The sequence below is a fragment of the Musa acuminata genome, chromosome BXJ1-4 (genome assembly GCF_036884655.1).
Source record: "Musa acuminata AAA Group cultivar baxijiao chromosome BXJ1-4, Cavendish_Baxijiao_AAA, whole genome shotgun sequence".
Lineage (NCBI taxonomy): Eukaryota > Viridiplantae > Streptophyta > Magnoliopsida > Zingiberales > Musaceae > Musa > Musa acuminata.
Genome location: NC_088330.1, coordinates 8,780,181 through 8,805,212, shown reverse-complemented (window position 1 = coordinate 8,805,212; position 25,032 = coordinate 8,780,181). Strand labels below are relative to the sequence as shown.

At 43.0% G+C, this 25,032-nt stretch overlaps 1 protein-coding gene across 4 annotated transcripts; it reads left to right on the top strand.

Moving 5' to 3' along the window:
* The first annotated feature begins 133 nt into the window (after positions 1 to 133).
* Positions 134 to 14,193, top strand: LOC135586603 (myb family transcription factor PHL7-like). Of its 4 annotated transcripts, none has more exons than XM_065164655.1 (8): positions 134 to 291; positions 376 to 466; positions 8,826 to 8,998; positions 9,998 to 10,074; positions 10,158 to 10,200; positions 10,347 to 10,404; positions 11,602 to 11,671; positions 13,438 to 14,193. In XM_065164655.1, exons 3-8 carry the CDS (start codon positions 8,872 to 8,874, stop codon positions 13,891 to 13,893), a joined length of 831 nt encoding a protein of 276 aa, XP_065020727.1. In that variant the 5' UTR covers positions 134 to 291; positions 376 to 466; positions 8,826 to 8,871; the 3' UTR covers positions 13,894 to 14,193. The 4 variants fall into 4 exon arrangements, with proteins under 4 accessions (XP_065020727.1, XP_065020736.1, XP_065020754.1 ...); XM_065164664.1 differs by adding an exon at positions 7,674 to 7,829 and having other exon boundaries at positions 154 to 466; XM_065164682.1 differs by adding an exon at positions 7,674 to 7,854 and having other exon boundaries at positions 154 to 466.
* Positions 14,194 to 25,032: the final 10,839 nt, after the last annotated feature.

The window sequence follows — 25,032 nt, the reverse complement described above, 5'->3', positions numbered from 1 at the left end:
CGGCTGCAACGGCACGTGTATTCGTGCAATACTCGATCCAGTCAAAGCCAGGAGCATGGACAACGTCCCACGTACCCTATTCGACGCTTGTTGGTACAAGAGGCATTAGACCATCGCTCTTCCAAGAATCATCCTCTTGCTACCGCTCCATTACAGAGGCGGGGAGAGAGAGAGAGAGCTTTCGGGCCCTACGATTGGTTGCGTGCCCGACCAAGCTACAAATCGGTGAAGGACAGAGGAGGCAAAGAAGAAATCTTGCGAGAATTTGTCGAGAACTTGTCGATTTCACGCGTAAAGATTCGCTTTTTGGAGGTGTTGAGATGCGCAGACTTCTTCTCGTTTGACTATCTCTGCTCCTCTTCTCTCTTAATGCAGATTCCCGAAGTAGCCGAGGGCGTTGAGTTTCGTGCCTTTTTCACACGAGCAGGACTCGGGATTCCGATGATTTCCGCGGCTGGAGGAGCTGGTGATTCTTCTTTTTCCTCCGTCTTTTCGTGCTCTCGTTCGAATCGTGGTCTAAGCTCGGTGATTTGGGTGGTATTGTCAGTGCTTTGTTTCTCCGATTTGATGTTTCTGGGTCGAATTAGTCGAGGAGGCTGAGATTTGTGCTCAATTTCTAGGGTTTCTACTCTTGGTTGGCTAGGGTCGATTTATTTTCCTCCATTTTGAGGTTTCTTTGTGGCAGCAGAGCTGTGATGTATCTGGATCTGGATGTTTTTGTTCCGTTGGTAGTAGTAATTTTTTGTAAGATTTGGTGCTAATAAGAGCTCCAAAGACCCATTTTTGGTTCTTGAATCATCAAGAAAATAGGGCTTCGGCCGTGCATCGTTTTCCTGTCACTTTAGGGGCCCAGTAAAAGTCATTTTAAGGCTGCTTTTTTGGTGGGTTCTACTAGATCCTTAGTTTCATTCTCAAAATCTGTTTGTCCGACCACCTTAGTTTTCATTTCACGAGTGAAATAATGGAAATGCTTCCGGTTAATGTTGATTCTTGTTCTCTATTCTGGTTGGTGTGTTTGTCAGTAGTTCTCTGCTAATGAAGAGTAATTGATGTGGAAACTGGTGGCCACTGATTTTTTAGCTGTTCTTTTGAGAGAGGCTCTTTGCTATATAGAAGTTACCTCTCTGATAACACACCAACCCTTGGGTTTTCGGGTTTGACTCTCTTGAGCTTGTTAGTCGATGTATGATGGGATGCTGTTCCCAGACCTTTATACAATGTATTATGACATTGTCTTAATTTAGAAATTACAACTTCGGGCTGAACCACATGGAATTGTTGAAAGCTTGACACTATTAGAAGGCAGAACTGCTTGGAGATGTTGGCTGATGATTTGCCATGGTTTGATGCCACTAAATTATGAAGTCATTGGAATATTTAGCTGGTACATTGATGTATTGGCCTTTGGTTGACCATGCTTCAGCTTGTAATACAACAATTATGATGAGCTGATTGCCTCTGAAGATTGTGAAAATTTTAGATGTCATTTCAGTAGGGTAATGGTTATTCCTATTCTTGTTCCATACTATTTTCCCTTTCCAATGTGGAGTTTCCTTACAGAGGAATCTTGATTTGTACCCTAAAACCATCACAAAACATATACCGTAGTGTCACGAACGATCATCGCGCACTCATAACATCTTCGCTCAACGAATCGTTTGTCGCTTTTGCATGCTTGCACATATGCTTGGCAATATGTTTTGCCTGGTTTTGTATGTTTTTGCTTGAAAAATGTAAGGAAGAACAGTTCGCAACGCTGTAACGTGATTGCCCACAACGTCGCGCAAAACTACCCAAAAATGGCTCTGTTTTTGCGTGCCACAGCCTGTTTTCTATAGACCGCAGTCGCACGCAAAACATCAACCATCTTAGACCCCTGGAACCCCCCGAGTGGCACAGGGGTGGATGGGGTTTCGAGGTAGTGTTGGGCGTTAATCGGTATACACAAGTTCGCACGTTAACTTGACGAGAACTTGCCATCGCGTCCGACACTCAGTGAGCAATCATTTGTGGACTTGCTATTGTTCGTTTAGTCTTTCTAAAGTCCTTGTTTTCTCCTTCCTCTCTTTTCTCTTTTACACTCAAAGTCTTTGTCGAATTGCTTGTAAAACTTTCCTCTTCGCGAGACGTCGGGACTTGTCTGTCGCTCGCTTTCAAACTAATCAACTTCATCTTTTTACTAAGCGAGGCTGCAAATTGATTGACCCTTTGCGGACACATATCGTAAGGATGTTGCATGACTTAGGTAATCTCAACTAAGTATGAGAAGTTGGCGCAAGGGTGCTTCACTACTTAGGCAACTCCAGCTAAGTTCGTGACTTTGCTGCAAGGGTGCCTCATGACTTAGGTAATTCCAGCTAAATCTGTGACATTGTGGTATTAGAGCGGGCAAGCAATTCGAGCAAATAACGAAGAAACTTCGTAATCTCGCAATGGTAAAGCATCGTGGCGAATTGAGCAAGATGGGGCAAGTCGGACCATTGCCCTAAGTAGCCGCAGGTGGGCTGCAAGTGCAAACTCGATTGCATGATGTTGGAGCCGCTTAGGAGGAGCACGATAGCGAACATGACGAGCTAGAAGTTGGCTATTCTCTGCGACTGGAGGAGACGCAATCTGGAGCGTCAACCGAGAAAAAGAGCCACAAGGAGAGACACAGCGGCGGAAACCCGCCTTGATGTTCTTGAAGCGAGTTTGGAGGAACTCTACCAAGGCTAATAAAGGTTTCTTAGGGTAGAGAGCTCGCAAGAAGAAACTGAATCTCGGATCGGCAAGGTTGAGTCCCTAGTCGATCGATTGATGGAAGACACCAAAGACTCCGTGCAAAATCTGCATGAAGTCATGGCGGAACTCACTTCCAGAGTGACATTGCTCACAAGGGCGCTAAACGCGGGAGTGAGCAACACCCGTGTTGCGCCGTCACAAAACTCGAGGGCACCCGAGCCGCATTGCTACGGGGGTGCCAAGGATGCAAAGGAGCTCGAGAATTTCTTGTTCGACATGGAACAATACTTTCGAGCTACAAGACCCGATTCTGAAGATGCTAAAGTTTTGATAGTAATTATGTATCTGAATGGGGATGCAAAACTTTAGTGGCGAACCTGTGGGGAAAAGATCCAACATGGTTGGTGTCGAATGGACACATGGGAGGATTTGAAACGGGAGTTGAGAACTTAGATCCTACCCAAGAACACAGAGTTCGTTGCAAGGAGGAAGCTAAGACAACTCCACCAAAGTACTTCCATTCGGGACTACATGAAATAATTCTCCGCATTGATGCTAGACATACAAGACATATTCGAAAAGGATAAGCTATTTAGCTTCCTCGATGGCTTGAAACCATGGGCATAATAGGAACTACATTGAAGGAATGTCACCGATGTGATCGAGGCAATTGCTGCTGCGAAAAGGCTCATTGACTTTGTTTCCTTGGAGGACTCGGGGAAAAAGAAACAATCTTCAGGAAATCGCCCTTTAAAATATTCTCGAGGGAAGGAGCTCGGGGGCGAAAGAAGGAAGAAGAGTTCCCACAAAAGGCTAAGCTCAAAAGGCAAGGCTCCAAAACCTAGCGGATGCTTCTTGTGCGGAGGACCGCACATGGTGAGGGAGTGCCCACAGAAACAAGCACTCAATGCCTTAATAGCTTCAATCCACCCCCCTAAATCAGACAAGCACAAGGCCATCGCCCTTAGTTTGAGTAGTTCGGAATCTAGCAGCGACGATGAGGAGTCGCAAGGACCCCGGATGGGAGCAATGTATTTGTTGAATGCGTTACGTGGTCAAGTGGGGGAAAGTTTGAAGACGAAGCCATAGAAAGCAGGGAGCAGCGAGCTAATGTACGTAGACATCAAGCTCAATGGTCGAACAACCTGTGCGATGGTGGACACGGGCGCCACCCACAATTTCATTACCAATAAAGAAGCAAGGCGACTTGGGCTAAACTTGGAGAATAACCCAAGTCGGATGAAGGCAGTGAACTCGGAGGCTAAGCGGATCTCCGGATTAGCAAAGGCAGTACCCATCAAGATCGAAACATGGAGCAGAAGCACAAACATGATGGCAGTGCCACTAGATGACTTTTAAGTAATTCTCGGAATGGAGTTCATACATGCAGCAAAGTTGGTGTCAATGCCATTCCTAAACTCCCTATGTCTAATGGGAGGCGACAAACCTTGCGTGGTTCTTGTTTCTCGAGGAGGAATCAAGGACCCACAACAAATATCAGCATTACAACTAAAGAAGGAGGTGCGAAAAGGATATTTAACTTTCGTGGCCGCTGTAAAATTGGAGCCACTTGACGGGGAGGTCATTCATGAACCTGCTGTAGTGGCAAACATTTTGAAGGAGTTCACAGACGTTATACCGCTCGAGTTGTCGAAAACTCTATCACCACACAGAGGCATGGATCATCGTATCGAGTTGGAGCTAGGAGTGAAGCCTCCAGCGAGACCACCATACCACATGGCCCCTCCAGAGTTGGCAAAGCTCAGGAAGCGGTTAGACGAACTACTAAACGGTGGTTTCATCCGCAATTCAAAAGCATCATTCAGAGCTTTAGTCCTCGTCCAAAATAAATAAGATGAAAGCCTTTGATTATGCGTCGACTATCAAACTCTAAACAAGGTGACGGTGAAAGGACAAGTATCATATCCCGCTCATCGCAGACTTGTTCGACCAATTGGGCAAAGCAAAGTATTTCTCAAAACTTAACCTTCGGTCGAGGTACTGGCAAGTGCATATTGGTGAAGGCGACGAAGTGAAGACTACCTGTGTAACCATGTATGGAGCGTTCAAGTTCTTGGTGATGTCTTTCGGCTTAACCAATGCTCCAGTCACATTCTGTACTCTCATGAACCAACTATTCAAGGAGTATTTGGACAAGTTTGTAGTGATATACTTGGACGACATTATCGTTTACAACCAAACGCTCGATGAACATATCGAGCACCTTCGAGCAATTTTCAAGGTTCTCAGGGAGAACACTTTGTTCGTGAAAAGGGATAAGTGCTACTTTGCTCAGACGGAGATTTTGTTCCTAGGGCATCGAATCGGTGACGGTTCCAGATAGATAAATTAAAGGTGCAAGCTGTGGCGGAATGACGAACACCAAATAAGGTGCTAGAGCTGAGATCCTTCCTTGGTTTCGTCAACTACTACTGGCACTTCATAGTTGGGTATTCGAAGCGCGCAGCTCCACTGACGAAGTTGCTGAAGGAGTAGCCTTGGCGATGGTATGATAAATGTAAAGCAACATTCCAAGATCTAAAGGCTATTGTGTTGGAAGAACCATTACTCAAATTGCCGAACTATGATAGCCTTTCGAAGTCCATACAGATGCTTTAGACTACTATTGGGGGAGTACTCATGCAGGAGGGTCATTTGGTGTCCTATGAGAGTCGCAAGCTCAATAAGACCGAGCGGCGACATCTAGTGCACGAGAAGGAGATGACAACAGTAGTCCACTGTTTATGAGTTTTGCAGCACTACCTTCTCGGATTGCTATTTGTGCTGAGGATGAACAACACCGTTTTGAGTTATTTCTAAACTCAAAAGAAATTCTTCCCAAAACAAGCATTATGACAAGACTTGCTGGCCGAGTTTGACATGGCAATGGAGTACAAGCTCGGAAGAACAAACGTCATGGCCAATGCATTTTGTCGGAAAGTGGAGCTGGTGAAGGCCATGTAGTTGGATGGCGGAGGCCAAGCAAGTCAATTGTGCTCCAACTTTCTTTCTAGAATCAGGGATGGACTGTACAGTGATCCCCAGGCAGTAACCTTGATGCAACTAATTAAAGAAGGCAAGACACAATGATTTTGGGTCCAGGAGGGACTTGTCTACACAAAAGGGAATAAGATTTATGTTCCTCGAGCGGATTATTTGAGGCGTGAACTCTTGAGAGAGTGGTACGATTCCCTTGGGCTGGACATCCGAGCATTCACCGAACATTGGCTCTCGTGGAGAGGGTCTTCTATTGGCCAAAGATTGGGACTAATGTGGAGGAATACATTCGAACATACCTTACTTGCCAACAAGATAAGGTAGAGCAACGGAAGCCGGTAGGACTTCTGGAGACGTTGGTTGTACCAGAAAATGTCGTGGGAGAGCATTTCCTTGGACTTTATATTAAGCTTGCTGGCAGTAGGGGAACTTGGATCGATACTCGTGTTGGTCGATCGATTTTCGAAATATGCAACATTCATTACTGCACCCCTACACTGTTCAGCAGAGGAGGCGACCAAGTTGATGATGAAGAATGTGATGAAGTATTAGGGTTCCGCACAATATCATCAATGATCGAGATGTTCGGTTCTTAGGACGATTTTGGATCAAGTCATTCAAATTGCTAGGGTCCAAGTTATACTTTTCCACAAGCCTCCACCCCAAACAGATGGCTAAACTGAAAGAATAAATTCACTCCTTGAGCAATATCTTCGACACTACGTGAGTGCCAACCAACAGGATTGGGTGAAGCTGTTGGACATTGCCCAATTCTCTTACAACTTGCAATGGAGCTTTATGTCCAACAAGAGCCCCTTCGAGATCATTACGGGACAGTAGTCGTCGACTCCTCACACTTTGGCAATTGGTTATACCGAGAGTCGTCCGTCAGCATATCACTTTGCGAAGGAATGACACCGAAATTCAGATATTGTGCGGGATTAGTTGGAGAAGACAGTTAAAAAGATGAAGAAGTTGGTAGACTTGGGAAGGTGACCATAAGAGTTTAAAGTTGACGACTTGGTGTTGGTGAAGCCCCAACCAGCATTACTCCAATTCTTTAGGCAAAAAGTGCACAAGGGATTGGTGCGTAAGTACAAAGGACCCTTCCCAATTATCAGTAGGGTAGGTAATGTCTCATACAAGTTGCAATTGTCGGCGTGAGCCAGAGCCTCCTACCAGAAACGAGTTGAAACCATTTTAGCGGATCACAAGACAAAGCTACCTAACGGAGCGGGGCAAACCGAATACCTGTTGAAGTGGCGAAAACTTTCCCGAACAGAAGCCAGTTGGGAGCCTGAAGATGCCCTACGACACGAAGAAGCAATCATTAAAGCCTACCAACAAGCGTCGACGAGGGCGTCGATAGTTTAAGTGGGGGAGAATGTCACGAACGGTCGTTGCGCACCCGCCACGTCTTCGCTCAACGAACCGTTCGTCGCTTTGACATGTTTGTACAGGTGCTTGACAGCATGTTTTGCCTTGGTTTTATGTGTTTTTACTTGAAAAATGTAAGCAAGAACAGTTCGTAGCACTACAGTGCGACTGCTCACCACACCGGGCAAAACTGTCGCAAAATGGCTCCGTTTTCGTGTGTCACGGCTTGTTTTTCGTAGACCGCAGCCGCGCACAAAACTTCAGCCATCTCAGACCCCTGGAACCCCCCGGGTGGCACAGGAGTGGATGGGGCTTCGGGGTAGTGTTGAGTGTTGATCGGTATACACAAGTTTGCATGCTAACTTGATGGGAACTTGCCATCGCGCCCAACACTCGGTGAGCAGTCGTTTATGGACTTACGACTGTTCGTTTGACCTTCTAAAGTTCTTGTTTACTCCTTCCTTTCTTTTCTCTGTTGCGTTCAGTTTGTTGAATTGCTTATAAAGCTTCCCTCCTCGCGAGATGTCGGGATTTGTCCGCCGCTCACTTTCGAACTAATCAACTTGCTCTTTGTACAGGTCCTGATGCGAGGTTGCAAATTAACTGACCCTTTACGGATGCATATCATAAGGGCGCGTCATGACTTGGGTAATCCTAACTAAGTCCGAGAAGTTGGCACAAGGGTGCTTCAGGACTTAGGCTACTCCAGCTAAGTCTGTGACTTTGCCGCAAAGGTGCCTCACGACTTAGGCAATTCCAGCTAAGTTCGTGACAATAGGCACCCACCTTGATTTTTTTTAATATAACCATGTACTAAATGTTATCCATGTAAAGTTCATTAAATCACAATGATTAGCTCAATAACATGCAAAGAACTCTATTCTGTATTGTCATATTAATAGCAGTATAAATGTTGTGAAATGACATAAATGCTGTGTGACAATCTAGAACGTTGAGCTCTTTGGAAAATTCTAAATAGCTACTTATTGGAAATTTTTAAATAATCCTAACAAGTACTTATTTAGCTGTCTGAACAAGGTATCATACTATATGGGCTGGTATGATTCATATTTTCTTAATAGTTTTTTTGGGTGATATTTGGCAGATGGGCTGGTGTTCCATCCGGTATACCGACACCACACCAATATGGTAGACTACTGAAATCGGTGTTAGACCAGGAATTAAATGTTAGAAAAAACACTTGAAAAGGTTAGTATTGCTGAGATGAATATGTGGATTGGGAATAGGATGAATATGAAATGCACCTTTGTGGACAGATTTGATGTAGCTCTAGAATAAGATTAACAAGGAAAAACCTTTTAAATTTGTCTAGACTTGCCTACAGAAGTCCTATAAATATTCTGATTAGATGCGGTGGATTGGTGGTGTGAAAAGAGGTAGAGTCATATTAGATAATTTTATTTGAAACAATAATAGACATCTAATTGTGCTTAATTTGACTAGTGATATTGTCCTAAATAGAGCTTAGCGGTAGAAAAGACCCATATAGCTGTCCCCAAATAGTTGGAATGTTATGGTTTGTTTTTGTTATTGTGAAGTTGCTATGGCCTTGGATAAAAATTGTAATGCAAACTATGTCTTGCCCTGATATCTATCCTTAAATTTTTCAAAATGTGCTGTATGAGTATTATTTTCCCTTTCTTATTGATGAGACATTCAATGACAATTGCGTCATTCAAAACCAATCTGAAGTATTCGCTTGGCTACAGCAATTCAGTTGTTCAAAGCCAGCAATTAGAATTAAGCCGCAAAAGTATGGGCCCTATCAATGGAGTGAACAATTCCAGCAACCCCAGTTTAGCCTCAAGACAGCGTTTGAGGTGGACAAATGAACTTCATGAACGTTTTGAAGATGCTGTCACACAGCTTGGTGGACCAGATAGTAAGTGCTAATTGCTTTTACAACAATTCAATATTTCATTGTGGTGAAGCTGAATTTAGAAATTTGAAGTTTGACCAAAAACTTCCTATGCATATACTAATGTAAATTCGAAGATGCAATGATCTCAACATCCAGTGCTTTCTGGAAAAAGATTATGCAAGTTTATGTGGTGTACACAATGTAGAACGTCACATGAGACCAGTGGAACTACTACAAGCAAACCATACAAAAAGTAATCTTCTGATATTAGTATATCAACTTGAGAAAAAAGCTTTAATTACTTCAATATTTAGTAGTAATCTTTTAGTAAGGACAAGTGTAATTGGATGATGTAGGGTACAATGATGTCATCAAAGTCTCAAGTGTTCTCTATGATTGGCCTAACTCATTATGTTTCTTCTTTAGAATGTAAAAAATCATGTTAAACAAATAAACTTTAATTGGTAGGGACATTCTTATGCAACCTTTTTATTTTATCTGGGTGGTATAATACATGAGGTTCTTGTCAATGTGGGATCTAAGGGGAGTTAATGCACACAATACTATTAATTTTATTACTGAGGGAGGCCTAATTAGTTATCATTTGTGAGCCATAGCAGAAATTCAGTACCATGTTCTCATTTTGTTTAAAAATCTTCTTACTAACTTGGAGCTATCTGTCCTTTGAAAAAACAAAAACAGGTTTCTTTTCTTCCTGACTTGCATTAATCTGATAAAAAGTTTTGTTTAAAGCCTAAGTGGCCTTCTACAAGTCTCTATCAGATTAGCTGTACTAGTCATATTGTAGGATATCAGTTTCTAAATTTTTGTAGTTGGTCACCTTCTTAGGATTCATACATACATTAAAATTCATTAATATTTTAGTCGAATAATAAGCTCAATAGTTTGTAGTAGATGCCCAACCAAATATGGTAAATTGCTTTTCTATAAAATTAGTTTCTAGTTGGCAACCTTTTCAGATATGTTATTTGTGTCCACTAAATGGATGATTCATGACAGGAGCAACTCCTAAGGGTGTTCTTAGAATCATGGGTGTACCAGGGCTAACAATATACCATGTGAAGAGTCATTTACAGGTTTCAACTATGAGATGTCATTTCTTAGAATTTTTCTTTTTATGCTGTGCTTTTCTTATTTTGGTTTCTTTTGATCCACTCAGAAATATCGGCTTGCAAAGTATGTACCAGAGTCTTCAGCTGATGGTAGGTATAAACATGTTTAGCTAGATTTGGCTGAGCTTTTTGGTATTTCGTAATGGAATCACGTTCTTTATATGCAAAGATTTTAAGCACCATGAGATCAAATTTTCATCATCTGGATTTGATTTTACTAGGTCTTCATGTTGCAGGTACTAGGTCTGAAAAGAAAGATGATGACAACCAGATTTCAGGGCCTGAAAGCTCTTCGTAAGTATAAGATCAAATCTCCTTTGTACAAATATGCATGGATATTTCATTCCTAAATTGTTTCCAGATTTGTTTTCATGTAAATAATGTATGCTCTAGATAGTCATTGTTTGATGCGATCCATCTTGTACCATGATCGTTTTTAGATACCTGAGACTATTGCTCATACATGTAGCTAAGTCAAATAATGGAATGTTTTCAGCTAGTTACATGCTTCCTACACTTTGCTGCTTGGATCCACATTGTAAGGAAGAGTCTGCTTTTTAGATTTCTCATGTTCTTTTCTATGTTAATCATGTTACCTGAATTTCTTGGTTGGCATGGCTGTCAGAATTGCTTTCCTTTTTAAGCAGTGAAAATCCCGCATTCATGGAAAAGCAAGTACCAAAGGATAATCATCAATGATAACTCGCCAAGAAGGTTCTTTGCTGCTCCTTTTTTGACACTTGAAATTTTGACAGGAAGAATGTAACAACATTGGTGTTGCTACCAGTTTCACAAAAAATACACTCAACTCAAGCATAAAACCTTCATTACGAAAATACTATCTTAACATTTACCCTGAATTTTTTTACTTTTACTATTTTTCTTTATTTTGCTCTCTCATGTATTGCTTTTCAACTTTACAAATCAGTATCTCTTTATACAACTTCTGATTCATTGGAGACTTAGACACTTCCAAACCATTTGAAAACTTACTTTTGCAAAGCTTGGGTGGGTCGCGGCAGCAGTTGAAGGTCCAAGACTAGGGAAGATGTTTCCATAGCACTTGCAGCAAAGATTGGGGAGCTTTTATCACTTTTCTTAGTGGAAATTTTGGCTGCTAATCTTGTAAAATTCTGCATCGATCTATTTCTGCTATTCAAGTTGTATTCTAGAGGAAGCACCAGCTTGACTTCTCCTTTTATAGATGGTATTTAAATAAATATAAATATGTATCAGTCAAGGATATTTTATGAAGTTATGGCAAGCTTGTACCTTTCTCCTTTTTCTCTTTTCCGGAAACGTAACTATATGCCTATCTTTGCTATTTTGCTTTCATTTGCCAGATACACATGGTTCTGCTGTGAATTAATCAGTTAATGGTTCTTTATAGTTATTTTCTTTTTCCTCGCATCCATAAGCTCCTGCTTTGGAGCATTTATAATTTATTAGTGTGATATGCAGTCAAGCTAAAAGACTAATTTCTTTCCTCAGTGGAACACAAATAACTGAAGCACTCAAGTTGCAGATGGAAGTCCAAAAGAGGCTTCAAGAACAACTCGAGGCAAGTTAAACACATATGACAGTAAGGATGATTCAGCTTCAGCATTCTATCTTCATTTGGGTTACTACTGAATTACATGATTATCTGGCTTTACAATAAATTGTGGGTTTGCACTTGAGTTTGGTAGAGAAGCTGATCTTCTGCTCAGAGGATTACTCTAATGATAGCATTTTATTCTGATTTCTCAGTACTGATTCTAAGAAATATGTATGGGAAAAGCTCTGAACCGTGTAAAGAATGTACCAGTGAGATCTTCATGAATTATAAGCACATCCATTAATGAAAGCATGCATGCATTTTTTATCTCATGCACTATTTTTTTTTTTTTTTGCAAAATCATGAATGCTAGAAGCAATTTGCTTCCTTTAATTGATCATACAACATAAATTATACCCGATTGCTAAGAGGCGAAGAGCATATTGTTTGCAAAATTCTTGTTTATAGAATTCACTGAACCCCTGCCTTTCTCTCTATTCCATTGAGGGATTGTTGGAAATCTAATCTCATGTTGCTTATTTGTACTTTGCTGATATAATCGTTATAATTCATTAGTCATTTCACTCTTAAACATGTTACAGAAGAAGTAAATAGAATCACTTCTCATAAATTTCAGTATCAACTCAACCAAATTTATTTATGCATGATAAAACTGATGCATATGTTAGATTGTCAATGCTATATATAGTAAAATCACCTTGACAATATACAGCATATGGTTCAGCAACCTGTTTTCTGTTTTTTATATAAACTTGCAGAAATGTGCAGATATTACATGAGTGTCAGAGGGACCTCATAGATATGATTTATCCTCTGTCCTTGATATCTTTTCATGCTAATGGACATAATTTAGAACATATTTTTCTGGCTACTTTCATAATAATAGATCGACATTAATAAGGCAACAACTAAACTGGATCAAGCACATATCTGGTAATTGGATTAAGAGATCTGTTGACTCTGGGGACTTTTCATTGATTGAGAGCATCCTTCCAATATCTGATATATAGAAAATTTTTCTTTGTTTCTTCGAAGGGAAAAAAAAAATTAAATACTACAAGTAGCACCTCTAATCTCAAGACTTTCTGAAAATAATCTCATATCTGTTAATTTACCTTCATTTGTAACCATATAATGAATTAGTGGATTACTTACCAAAAGATGTCTATGGCCTTAGATGGGAAAATTTTTAAATATTATCTGGCTTCCATCTCATTGACAGTCCATTGCAGTTTCTGTCTTTAGAAACCTTGTCTCTGCTTTTAACTTGTTTATTTGTAACTAGACATGTAACGATGCATGTGCGAAAGGAAAATGCAATCTGAATTCTCTAGTTTGTGGTGATATGGGCCTAAAAGTTGAGTTATTCGATAAGCAAAGAATGTTGTTGCCCCAAAATGTGGAGCTTATATTTATGGACTAAGAGATGATTGTTGATTGCAATATACTCAATTTATAGATCCCATCTTCTCTAGTAATTGTTGATTATGGGCCTCAGAGAAGGTTTCTACATCAGTTTATATGTTAACATCTTCTACATTTAATTTGTTTCCATTTACAAATTAGGCTGGCTGTGCTGCTATCACTTAGTTCTTATTTGTTTTGCCTATTACTTACAAACATTATACATTTCCCTTCGCAAAATATTGCATGTAAACAGCTTATGAGATCATTTAGAAGAACTTTGATTTAATGTGCCACCTGATGGTACTACTGCCTTTTGTGAAGTTAAAGTGATATGTGAACTAAGCTTCTGAAATTATTGGCAGGTACAAAGGCAGCTGCAGCTAAGGATAGAAGCTCAAGGCAAGTATCTAAAGAAGATCATCGATGAGCAGCAGCGACTTAGTGGTGTGCTAGCTGAATTACCTGGAGCAGGCACTACTGCACCCACCCCAGTTGGTCACTGCTTAGACTCTGAGAAGACGGACCCATCAACACCAGCTCCAGCTTCAGAATCCCCCATCCAAGATAAAGCCATTGGTAGGGACAATGGAGATACTGATGCCATCTTCAAGAGCATTTCATGTGATGATTCGTTATCCTCCCACCGGGAGCCACTGACCCCTGACTCCAGCTGCCATCTTCGCTCCTCTTCATCAAGCCCAAGGCATGAGAGCTCTACCAAGAGGCTGCGGGTTGGTGCCATCCCTGGGCATGGGAAGACAGAGTTGGTGCTTGCTCATATACTAGAGTCAAGCTCGGGCTCAGACTTCCAACATTGATGCCTGCTGCTCGTACATGGAGAAGATGCACTTCGATTCGTCCTGAACTTCAGTCTGCAATGATCAGCTTGGAAGTTGATGCTGGAAGTTTTACATGATTGAATCATGTAATGCAGTTTCTTGTAGTATGCCATTATTAATCGTATCTAGTGATATCATGTTCGGATAATGTGATAGCTGTTTCACTGAGTGTATGACATATTAAATTTATGTGGATATATGTTGTTAGGAATAGGAGGTGGTTATGCTTATTATACGACATTAACGCTTGTATCGTTTATAACATCCTCGTTTCAGTTAGTTTTATGTTATGGTATGCAATCAAATAGAGCAGCTCCAGAGCATTATGACCGCAAAACCTAATCAAGCAGATGAGACTGGTTGTGATCACAGTCCAAAGGTATCAAGTTTCTTGTAGGAAAACTTTGTTTTCATGTATCTACATGTAGTTTGTTGCTCCATCAGAACAAGTTGGAGAAACATGATATTGGTGGTCTGCTGGTGTCATCAAACGAGACTTGAATATAATGTTTCTGTCTTGCCAATCGTGTGGGTATAATGTGCTTTTGCCTTAAACATGAAAAATAAGAAAAATTCATTTGGGACCACGATAACATGCCGATTTGACTTCATGTTTGAGGTGAATGATTTCATTGTTAAAGTATTTAATTTTCTCTAGTTATACTTTAATTTCAAACTCTTTAGACTAACATTATATGCTCCAACTCTTTACGAAAGTATTTTGGATCGATTTCATCACGTTTAAGTGTCTCGATAACGATAGATACAAAGCCACGAATCTTGTTCATCAGCATGACAAGCTCAATCGTTGCTACGTATTTATGCAAATAGTATGTGTTAGGGTATTTTTATTTTCTGAACCTTTGAATAATGTTTATTGAGTATATTTAGTTCAGATAGAGTCGAGTAGAAGTTTATTTAATATTTATTTATTATTAAGAGTCTAAGTTCTTATGGATTCTAGGTGGAACTCTATAAATAGTGATGTAATCGTTTCTTTTTAATTGATAAAATCTATAGTCATATCCTTCTCAAGCGAGAAGGAAGCCCGACCAGCAAAACAGATGCCACAGCCGCTATTACTCCTAGCCTCGGCGGCCTCCACTTCCTCTCCTCCACCGGCATTGACAACAGAGCATCCTCTACTACCGTAGCCGTCGTGTTGGGAAATCATAGGGGGGGCGACATCATATGCGCAGCGGAAGAACAAGAAAACAAAATCCCCGATTCCCAAAAAGATGTTCATCGTCGTGCGAAGATTGGTGCGCAAAATCCGCAAAAAACATAAAACTGCGTATAGAGATTGTGTTACCTAGGGAGATCGTATATCCCTGTTTCCTTGCAGATCCTTAGGAGAGGGTGAAGGAGGTCAAGCATCCTCCTCTCTAGCGGTGATCCACACAGCAGGGTTGCGACGACGCTCCTCAAAACTCCAGGCCTACTCTGAGGTGGAGAGGGAGAGGAGAATAGGAAGGGCAAGCAAAGACTCTAGCCTATGAGGCTGTGAATCCCTCCTATTTATAGAGATCCCGTGTCAAAACCCTAATGGGTCCTTTCCCTAGTGGGTATTGGATCTGCATCCAATAAGACAAGGGCTCCGTCGGATATCTCATATCCGAACCTCTACTCATCGCAATGCCTACCATATGTGTGTGACCCTCTAGGCCCAATATCGAGCTGGCCGTGAGTCATACCTGTCAGAACTCCTTCTAACTCAGTGAATTATTATCTCTGTAATAATTCACTCGACTCATCGACTACGGAAGTACTAGGCCACTACGCCGTAGTCCCCAGATAATACAGGGGAATCCAATCCATTGGACCTGTCTGTCCTCAGTTACCATGTACCTATAGTCCCTCATCCATCTAATATCCCAGAGACCGTATATTGAGCATGGTGCTGTCAGACCCATACGGTTTCTACTCGAGTCTCGCTCTAATCGGATTCTCCCGGAGAACTCTTTCTCTCTCAACCCGAATGACCCTGGCCAGGGATTTGTCTGAGCAAGAACACATGGGATATTCCTCTCATGATACCGAGAGTGGATGATCCTCTATCGACACTCAATAGCCCTCGTAAGGTCGACTACCACTCCCAATGACCAGCTGTACTAGATCTGGGAACAGCCAAACCTATAAGTCTGGTATCAAAGAGTGGAGCACTCATATAGGACATCCTTGGTGTCTCAAGTCTAAGAACCAGATACACCACTAGGACTACGGAATCGTTGTCTGACAATAAGGCATCATCAACCATCCAGCATTCCGTAAGCGGATCAATCAGTGAACTCATTCTCCAATGAGCACCTGTACTGTATCCCTAGTGTCCCTACACGAGCAGCTATGAGACCAGCTGCATCCATCATATGGACGGGTATACAGCACACCAGTCTATCCGGTTATCACGATGTCCCTCTCGAGTAACCTATGACCGGGATTATTTAGGATATGTGTTTAAAGGTGAATCGATCTCATTATCGTGATCTCATCACGATCCGATTCCCATTGCACAAATCCAAGGACATCACAATATATATGCATTTATGCAATAGTTATAAAGTGATATACGCCAAAATATAATAAGCAAAAAGATTCTGTATCAAGTCATACGTGCCATCACTCACGTGATTGGCTTGCTGGGCACTTATGACTAGCAATCTCCCACTTGACCTAAAGCCAATCACCTATGTGTCTGATCCCCATCAGACCCCTGTGACGCTCAAAGACAATCTGAGACAATGGCTTTGTTAGTGGATCTGCAATGTTATCTTCGGATGGAACTCTTTCCACTGCTACATCTCCTCGGGTCACGATCTCTCTGATAAGGTGGAACCTCCTCAGAACATGCTTAGATTTCTGATGAGACCTAGGTTCCTTCGCTTGAGCAATTGCCCCGTTGTTGTCGCAATATAGGGAAATCGGCTCCTCACTATCCGGCACGACTCCCAAATCTGTGATGAACTTCTTCAACCTGACTCCCTCCTTTGCTGCATCTGATGCAGCAATGTACTCCGCCTCTGTGGTCGAGTCAGCAGTGGTATCTTGCTTGGAACTCTTCCAGCACACTGCTCCTCCATTCAAGGTGTACACATACCCTGAATTCGACTTGCTATCATCGACATCAGACTGAAAACTTGAGTCAGTGTAGCCTTCAACCTTAAGGCTATTACCTCCATATACTAGTAAAAGATCCTTAGTCCTTCTCAAGTACTTAAGGATACACTTTACTGCTTTCCAGTGCTCCAAGCCTGGATCCGCCTGATACCTGCTCGTGACACTCATAGCATGCGCTATATCAGGCCTAGTACATAGCATGGCATACATGATAGACCCTATTGCTGAGGCATAAGGTATCATATCCATGTTCGCCCTTTCTTCTGGAGTCTTTGGGGACATACTCGTAGAAAGCGATATCCCATGTCTCATCGGTATGAGACCTCTTTTGGAATTTTCCATGCCAAACCTTTTGATAATAGTTTCTATGTACCTGGACTGGGACAAGCCAAGCATCCTTTTGGATCTATCTCTATAGATTCTAATCCCCAAGATATAAGATGCTTCTCCTAAGTCCTTCATGGAGAAGTGTCTAGATAACCAAGCCTTTATTGTGGATAGCATTCCTATGTCATTCCCAATGATGAGGATGTCATCCACATATAACACCAAAAAGCTAATAGCGCTCCCACTTACCTTTCTGTATACACAAGGCTCATCTTCGTTCTTAACGAAGTCATAAGATCTGATTGCCTCATCAAATCTTATGTTCCAACTTCGGGAAGCTTGCTTTAGTCCATAAATGGATCTAAGCAACCTACACACCTTATCTGGGCAGTTCTTGGACACGAATCCCTCAGGTTGCATCATATACACCTCCTCCTCCAGGTTCCCGTTGAGGAATGCGGTTTTCACATCCATCTGCCAGATCTCATAAGCATAGTGTGCTGCAATAGCCAATAGAATTCTGATGGATTTTAGCATTGCTACGGGTGAGAAAGTTTCGTCGTAGTCAACACCTTGCCTTTGACGATACCCCTTAGCCACTAGCCTTGCTTTATAGGTCTCTACCTTTCCATCTACTCCGATCTTTTTCTTAAAGATCCACTTGCAACCGATGGGTACAATACCTTCGGGTGCATCAACTAGGTTCCAAACCTTATTGGAGTACATAGAATCCATCTCAGAATTCATGGCTTCTTTCCACTTCCCGGAGTCTATACTCATAATAGCCTCCTCGTAGGTCTGAGGATCAATATCCTCTACATCCTCTGCTCTAATATGTCCCACATATCTCTCAGGAGGATGGGATACTCTATCAGACCTGCGTAAAGTTGAAACTTGTGTATTAGATACCTGAACAGACTCGGGCTGTAGAGTGGTGCTTGAGCTTGGTTCTCCAACCTCGCTCAATTCTATCATTCTCCCACTGTCTCCGTCAAGAATGTGTTCCTTCTCAAGGAACACTGCTCTCTTAGCTACAAAGACCTTTTGGTCCTCGAGATGATAGAAGTAATACCCACAAGTTTCCTTGGGGTATCCCACAAATTTACATCGCCCTGTCCTTGATTCTAACTTATCGGGGTTGTGTCTTTTAACATGGGCAGAGCAGCCCCAAATCTTAACTACTTTAAGATCAGGCTTCTTCCCTTTCCATATCTCATATGGTGTAGACACCACCGACTTAGTTGGAACTCTGTTCAGAAGGTAAGCTGCGGTTTCTAGGGCATATCCCCAGAATGAGATGGGTAGGTCAGCGAAACTCATCATGGACCGTACCATATCTAATAATGTACGATTTCTCCTTTCAGAGACACTATTGAGCTGAGGTGTATAAGGAGGTGTCCATTGGGATAATATCCCATGGTCCTTGAGGAAGTGAGTAAACTCTGTACTTAAGTACTCACCTCCTCGATCTGATCGAAGAGTTTTGATACTCTTTCCAGTCTGGTTCTCCACCTCATTCTTATACTCTCTGAATTTCTCAAAGGCCTCGGACTTGTACTTCATTAAGTACACATATCCATACCTTGAGAAATCATCAGTAAATGTAATGAAGTAGGAGTAACCTCCAATGGCATGAGTTGACATGGGTCCACATACATCACTATGTATGAGTTCCAACAACTCAGTGGCTCTCTCTCCAGTTCCACTAAATGGAGAGTTGGTCAGTTTTCCACGAATGCAAGGCTCACAAGTTGCATATGACACATAGTCGAATGGATCTAGATATCCATCATTTAGCAACTTTTGAATCCTTCTTTCATGGATGTGACCTAGCCTACAATGCCACAAGTATGCACTGTTCAACTCATCTCGTTTCCTTTTGGACACATTTATATTCATGATATGTGGAGTGGTGTCTAACATAAATAAACCATTATGCAATGTTCCTTTCGTGATGATCTTATCATCTAATAATATCGAACAACCATTGTTCTCAAAAACAAATTTATATCCACTAACTGTTAAACATGAAATGGAGATAATGTTTTTGATAATAGAAGGAACAAAATAACATGCATCTAATGCAATAAAAGCTCCACTAGGCAGATGTAGGGCGACCTCGCCAACAGCTAATATAGCAACTTTTGCTCCATTACCCATCTTGAGGTCCATCTCGCCTCTCTCTAGTCTCCTAGGCCTTGCCAGAAGCTGCAACAAATTACATATATGATAAGCACTACCGGTATCTAATACCCATGTGTTATCATAAGAGTCTGACAAATGGAGACTGATCATGAATGTACCTGAAGCTTCATCAAGCTTTTGTTTCGCCCTTTCTGCAAGGTACTCTTTGCAGTTTCTCTTCCAGTGCCCATCTTTACCACAGTGGAAGCACTGGCCTTTGTCCTTTGTTGGGTCTTTCTTAGCAACCTTTGCTTTACCTTGTTTGCCCTTGCCCTTTCCCTTCTTAAGGGACCTTTCTGCTTTCCTTTTCTTTCTGGTCTCACCAGTGTAGAGAACTGGCTTCTCTTTCTTAATAGTACTCTCTGCCTCCCTCAACATATTGAGGAGCTCTGGGAGAGTCACCTCAAGCTTGTTCATATTAAAATTCATTATGAACTGTGAAAAGGAATCTGGTAGGGACTAAAGCACAATGTCCACACACAAGTTATCCTCTAGGACCATTCCTAGACCTGTGAGTTTCTCTATCCACTCAATCATCTTTAGGACATGGTTCTGAACCGGTGTCCCCTCAGTCATCCTAGCGCGGAAAAGGCTCTTGGATATTTCATATCGTTGAGTCCTTCCCTGTTCCTCAAACAATTTACGGACATGTAGGAGAATGGATCTGGCATCCATCTTTTCATGTTGTCTCTGTAACTCTGGAGTCATAGAGCCCAACATATAGCACTGAGCAAGAGTGGAGTCATCAATGTACTTCACGTAGCGAGCGATCTCATCCTCGCTTGCCCCTTCTTCGGGCGTAGGCATCACTGTATCAAGGACGTACACGATTTTCTCCGCTGTGAGAACAATTCTCAAGTTACGGAGCCAATCCGTATAATTTGGACCAGTGAGGCGGTTGACATCAAGTATGCCACGTAAGGGATTTGAAAGCAACATTTTCTGAAAATAAAGATGTAGCAAAAATGAATAACATGCAGATTTTGCAAGAAATAAACTATCAAGATATGGACTTCTATCTTAATATGCTCCCACTATTTTACTAACGAGTCACGCGACACCCTCAGCACGTGAAACGGAAGTCTCCGGCAGACTTCTAGTGGGGATCAGGATCCAATCAGCGTCTTAGTGTAACCTCGAGGGACTCGACCAATCACACTAAGCCTAAAAGGTAGACAACTCTTGCCGATCACAACTCCTTGTGATTCCCGTCCTGTTCGGCCTTCGAATCACCATGGCCTCGAGGGACTCGACCAACCATGATGCTCGGTTAAGTCAACACCTTCGTTACAAGATGAGTCTGATTTGATGATATACCCTCGAGGGACTCGACCAAGCATATCATGCCCTCAGGTCACCGGTGACATCTCTATGTCGTAAGCAAGATAGCGAATCGCGATATAGGTGAGTCTCGAGGGACTCGACCAACTCAACCTACACCGGGATTCGGTTCCTACTCATAACGATGGAAGGCCACGTGGGTCAATCTAATTGCCTCACGTTTACCGACTTAATATTATCGAGAGATGTTTCTATGATTTGGTCTCCTAATATGACATGTCACACATATACATATTTAATATATATCTACATCGCATGCAAATATATATACATATCTAGTATGTGTATAAGCAATCACACCAGATGATCATGGACCACAACCTAATATGATTAGGCCCGAGCCAGTAGGCCTAATCACTCACATCAAGATCTATGTGTGCAACGGTGCATCTCCATGCCTTGTGATCGTCCATCTCGTCCTCGTCGGTTCCGTCGACATCTTGATGCATCTCCATGCATCACGATCGTCCGTCTCGTGGGTCCCGCTATGGCTTCCACGCTCCCGCTGCGCCTCCTCATGTGATTACAACTTAATCATAGGCACGCAGGCCCGACAATAAACGAGAAATATAATGGAGGTTCGCAGACCTCAATAATAATAATCACAAGTACACACATCACACGGTCCATGATCATCCGTCCACTCATCATACATCACATGTATAAATAATCATCATCATGTAGGACTACTAGATAATAATAAAAATAATAATCAACTAAACCTTTTAATTAATTAATATTTTCTGAAATCAGGGATATATAGGGAATTTCTCAATTCCTAAGGGTATTTTCGTAATTTGGACAAAAGACAGAAACTGGAATTTCTCAAATTCCGAGGGGGCAAAACTGTCTTTTTGCCCAGAAAACCCTAATGCCCTTCTCCCCTTTGCTGCTGCGCCGCCGCCGCCGCCACCCTGCTGGCGGCGGCCTGTGCGGCGAGGGCGAGGGCACTGCCCTCGCCTGCAGGTGGCACGCCCGCTGGGGTCGCTGCCGCTGCAGGTGGGCGCCCCCGCGGGCGCCGCCGCCTTCGCGGGCGGTTCTGCCCGCGAGTCAGCGCCCGCAGGTGGTGCTGTCTCGCTGGCGGCCGCCCCTGCGGGGTTTTTGCCCGTGGGAGCAGCGGCCACAGGCGCCGCTGCCCTGCGGTGCCTCAGCCCGCGCTGCTGCCCCGCGGCGCCTCTGCCCGCGGGCTCAGTGGCCGCAGGCGCTTCTATCGAGCGGGCTGCCAGCCCCGCCGGCCGCAAGCCTGCTGCAAGCAGACCGCCGGCCGGCTGCTGCAGGCACAGCGCTTGCGCATGCGCCGGCGCTGTGCTGCCTGGTTGCGGCTGCGGCTGGCTGCAGGCATGCAGATCGAGGGCAGCAACTGTTGCTGCCCTTCCTCGCTTTTGCGTCAACGATTTTGACGTCAATATTCTTCCTAAACACAACACACGCAGTTCAAAAACCAATCATTCGCACGAACAACCTGACTCTGATACCACTGTTGGGAAATCATAGGGGGGGCGACATCATATGCGCAGCGGAAGAACAAGAAAACAAAATCCCTGATTCCCAAAAAGATGTTCATCGTCGTGCGAAGATTGGTGCGCAAAATCCGCAAAAAACATAAAACTGCGTATAGAGATTGTGTTACCTAGGGAGATCGTATATCCCTGTTTCCTTGCAGATCCTTAGGAGAGGGTGAAGGAGGTCAAGCGTCCTCATCTCTAGCGGTGATCCACACAGCAGGGTTGCGACGACGCTCCTCAAAACTCCAGGCCTACTCTGAGGTGGAGAGGGAGAGGAGAATAGGAAGGGCAAGCAAAGACTCTAGCCTATGAGGCTGTGAATCCCTCCTATTTATAGAGATCCCGTGTCAAAACCCTAATGGGTCCTTTCCCTAGTGGGTATTGGATCTGCATCCAATAAGACAAGGGCTCCGTCGGATATCTCATATCCGAACCTCTACTCATCGCAATGCCTACCATATGTGTGTGACCCTCTAGGCCCAATATCGAGCTGGCCGTGAGTCATACCTGTCAGAACTCCTTCTAACTCAGTGAATTATTATCTCTGTAATAATTCACTCGACTCATCGACTACGGAAGTACTAGGCCACTACGCCGTAGTCCCCAGATGATACAGGGGAATCCAATCCATTGGACCTGTCTGTCCTCAGTTACCATGTACCTATAGTCCCTCATCCATCTAATATCCCAGAGACCGTATATTGAGCATGGTGCTGTCAGACCCATACGGTTTCTACTCGAGTCTCGCTCTAATCGGATTCTCCCGGAGAACTCTTTCTCTCTCAACTCGAATGACCCTGGCCAGGGATTTGTCTGAGCAAGAACACATGGGATATTCCTCTCATGATACCGAGAGTGGATGATCCTCTATCGACACTCAATAGCCCTCGTAAGGTCGACTACCACTCCCAATGACCAGCTGTACTAGATCTGGGAACAGCCAAACCTATAAGTCTGGTATCAAAGAGTGGAGCACTCATACAGGACATCCTTGATGTCTCAAGTCTAAGAACCAGATACACCACTAGGACTACGGAATCGTTGTCTGACAATAAGGCATCATCAACCATCCAGCATTCCGTAAGCGGATCAATCAGTGAACTCATTCTCCAATGAGCACCTGTACTGTATCCCTAGTGTCCCTACACGAGCAGCTATGAGACCAGCTGCATCCATCATATGGACGGGTATACAGCACACCAGTCTATCCGGTTATCACGATGTCCCTCTCGAGTAACCTATGACCGGGATTATTTAGGATATGTGTTTAAAGGTGAATCGATCTCATTATCGTGATCTCATCACGATCCGATTCCCATTGCACAAATCCAAGGACATCACAATATATATGCATTTATGCAATAGTTATAAAGTGATATACGCCAAAATATAATAAGCAAAAAGATTCTGTATCAAGTCACACGTGCCATCACTCACGTGATTGACTTGCTGGGCACTTATGACTAGCACGTCGGACCCTTCGTTGCCTCTCGATCTTTGTCAACGTCGCAGCAGCCACCGTAGCCACCCAGCCTTCAACTCGCACGTAGCATCCCAACCCTCAACCAGCAACCTCCTCAGCAGCTTGCACCCCAGCTTCAGCCCGCACCCTTGCTTCCCTTCTCCACCACCGCCGCCACCGCTGCTCCCCGGCCACGGCGGTGCTTCTGGCGACTCACCTCCCCACCGTTGCCCCTGCTCCTCGACAGCTCACACCCTGCTTTAGCCCGCACCCCTGCTTCCCTTCTCCACCATCGCCGCTGCAAGGCAACTCGTTCTCCACCGTCGCCATTGCTCCCCGGCCAACGACCAACCCCCCTCGTTCTGCCACAGCCGCCCTCCAGCACCACACGCAGCAAGTTCTTGCGTGGCCCTGCCTCAACCCTGGCAACGCATGCACCGTCTCCTATTCTCAACCCCGGTCGCTTCAACGCCGCCTCTCCTTTGCTCTACCGCAATCGTTGGTTGCCATTCCCGACTGCTCGACGATCGCTCTCTTGGGTCACAACAGTTGCAGCCACATGGACGATCCCCTCGAAATGATTATTCTCTTTTCTCCCCTTTCTTTCATGATAAAACCCTAAAATCTTACTATTATGAAATGAACTTTTTTTTACGTTATGAAACAATTGCACATGCATATATTTACAGGAACAAATAAGCGTAGGATTTTGCCTATTCTTTTTAAGCTTCTGTCCGACTGATCATCAAGAAACTACAAAAATTCTAGATTTTTAGATCTATAGACTTCAACCAAAGCCAAAACCAGTATTGAGATCCTTGATATAATGTACAAAATTTAAGAAGAAAGATCATGATGAAAAGAAGAAACAGTGTGTGTCAAAATGAATCCAATAGCTTCCACAAAATGAGAATCAAATATTTTTTACTTCATAGTGTTCAAAGGAGTTCTCCCAAAGCCACCCCATAAATAAATTTCTTAAAAATCTAATCCCACTACTTATTGCAAATAGAGAGACTCCACGGTCTAACAAGAGAAAAATAGGACAACCAACTAGTCTTTATCTAGCATCAGCAAAACAATTATTGTAAAAGAATATGACACAGTCATCTTACCATAGAAACTAGATAAAATAACAAGGATTTATATGAACATCTTTGCTCCACAGACACTGCAAAAAGGATA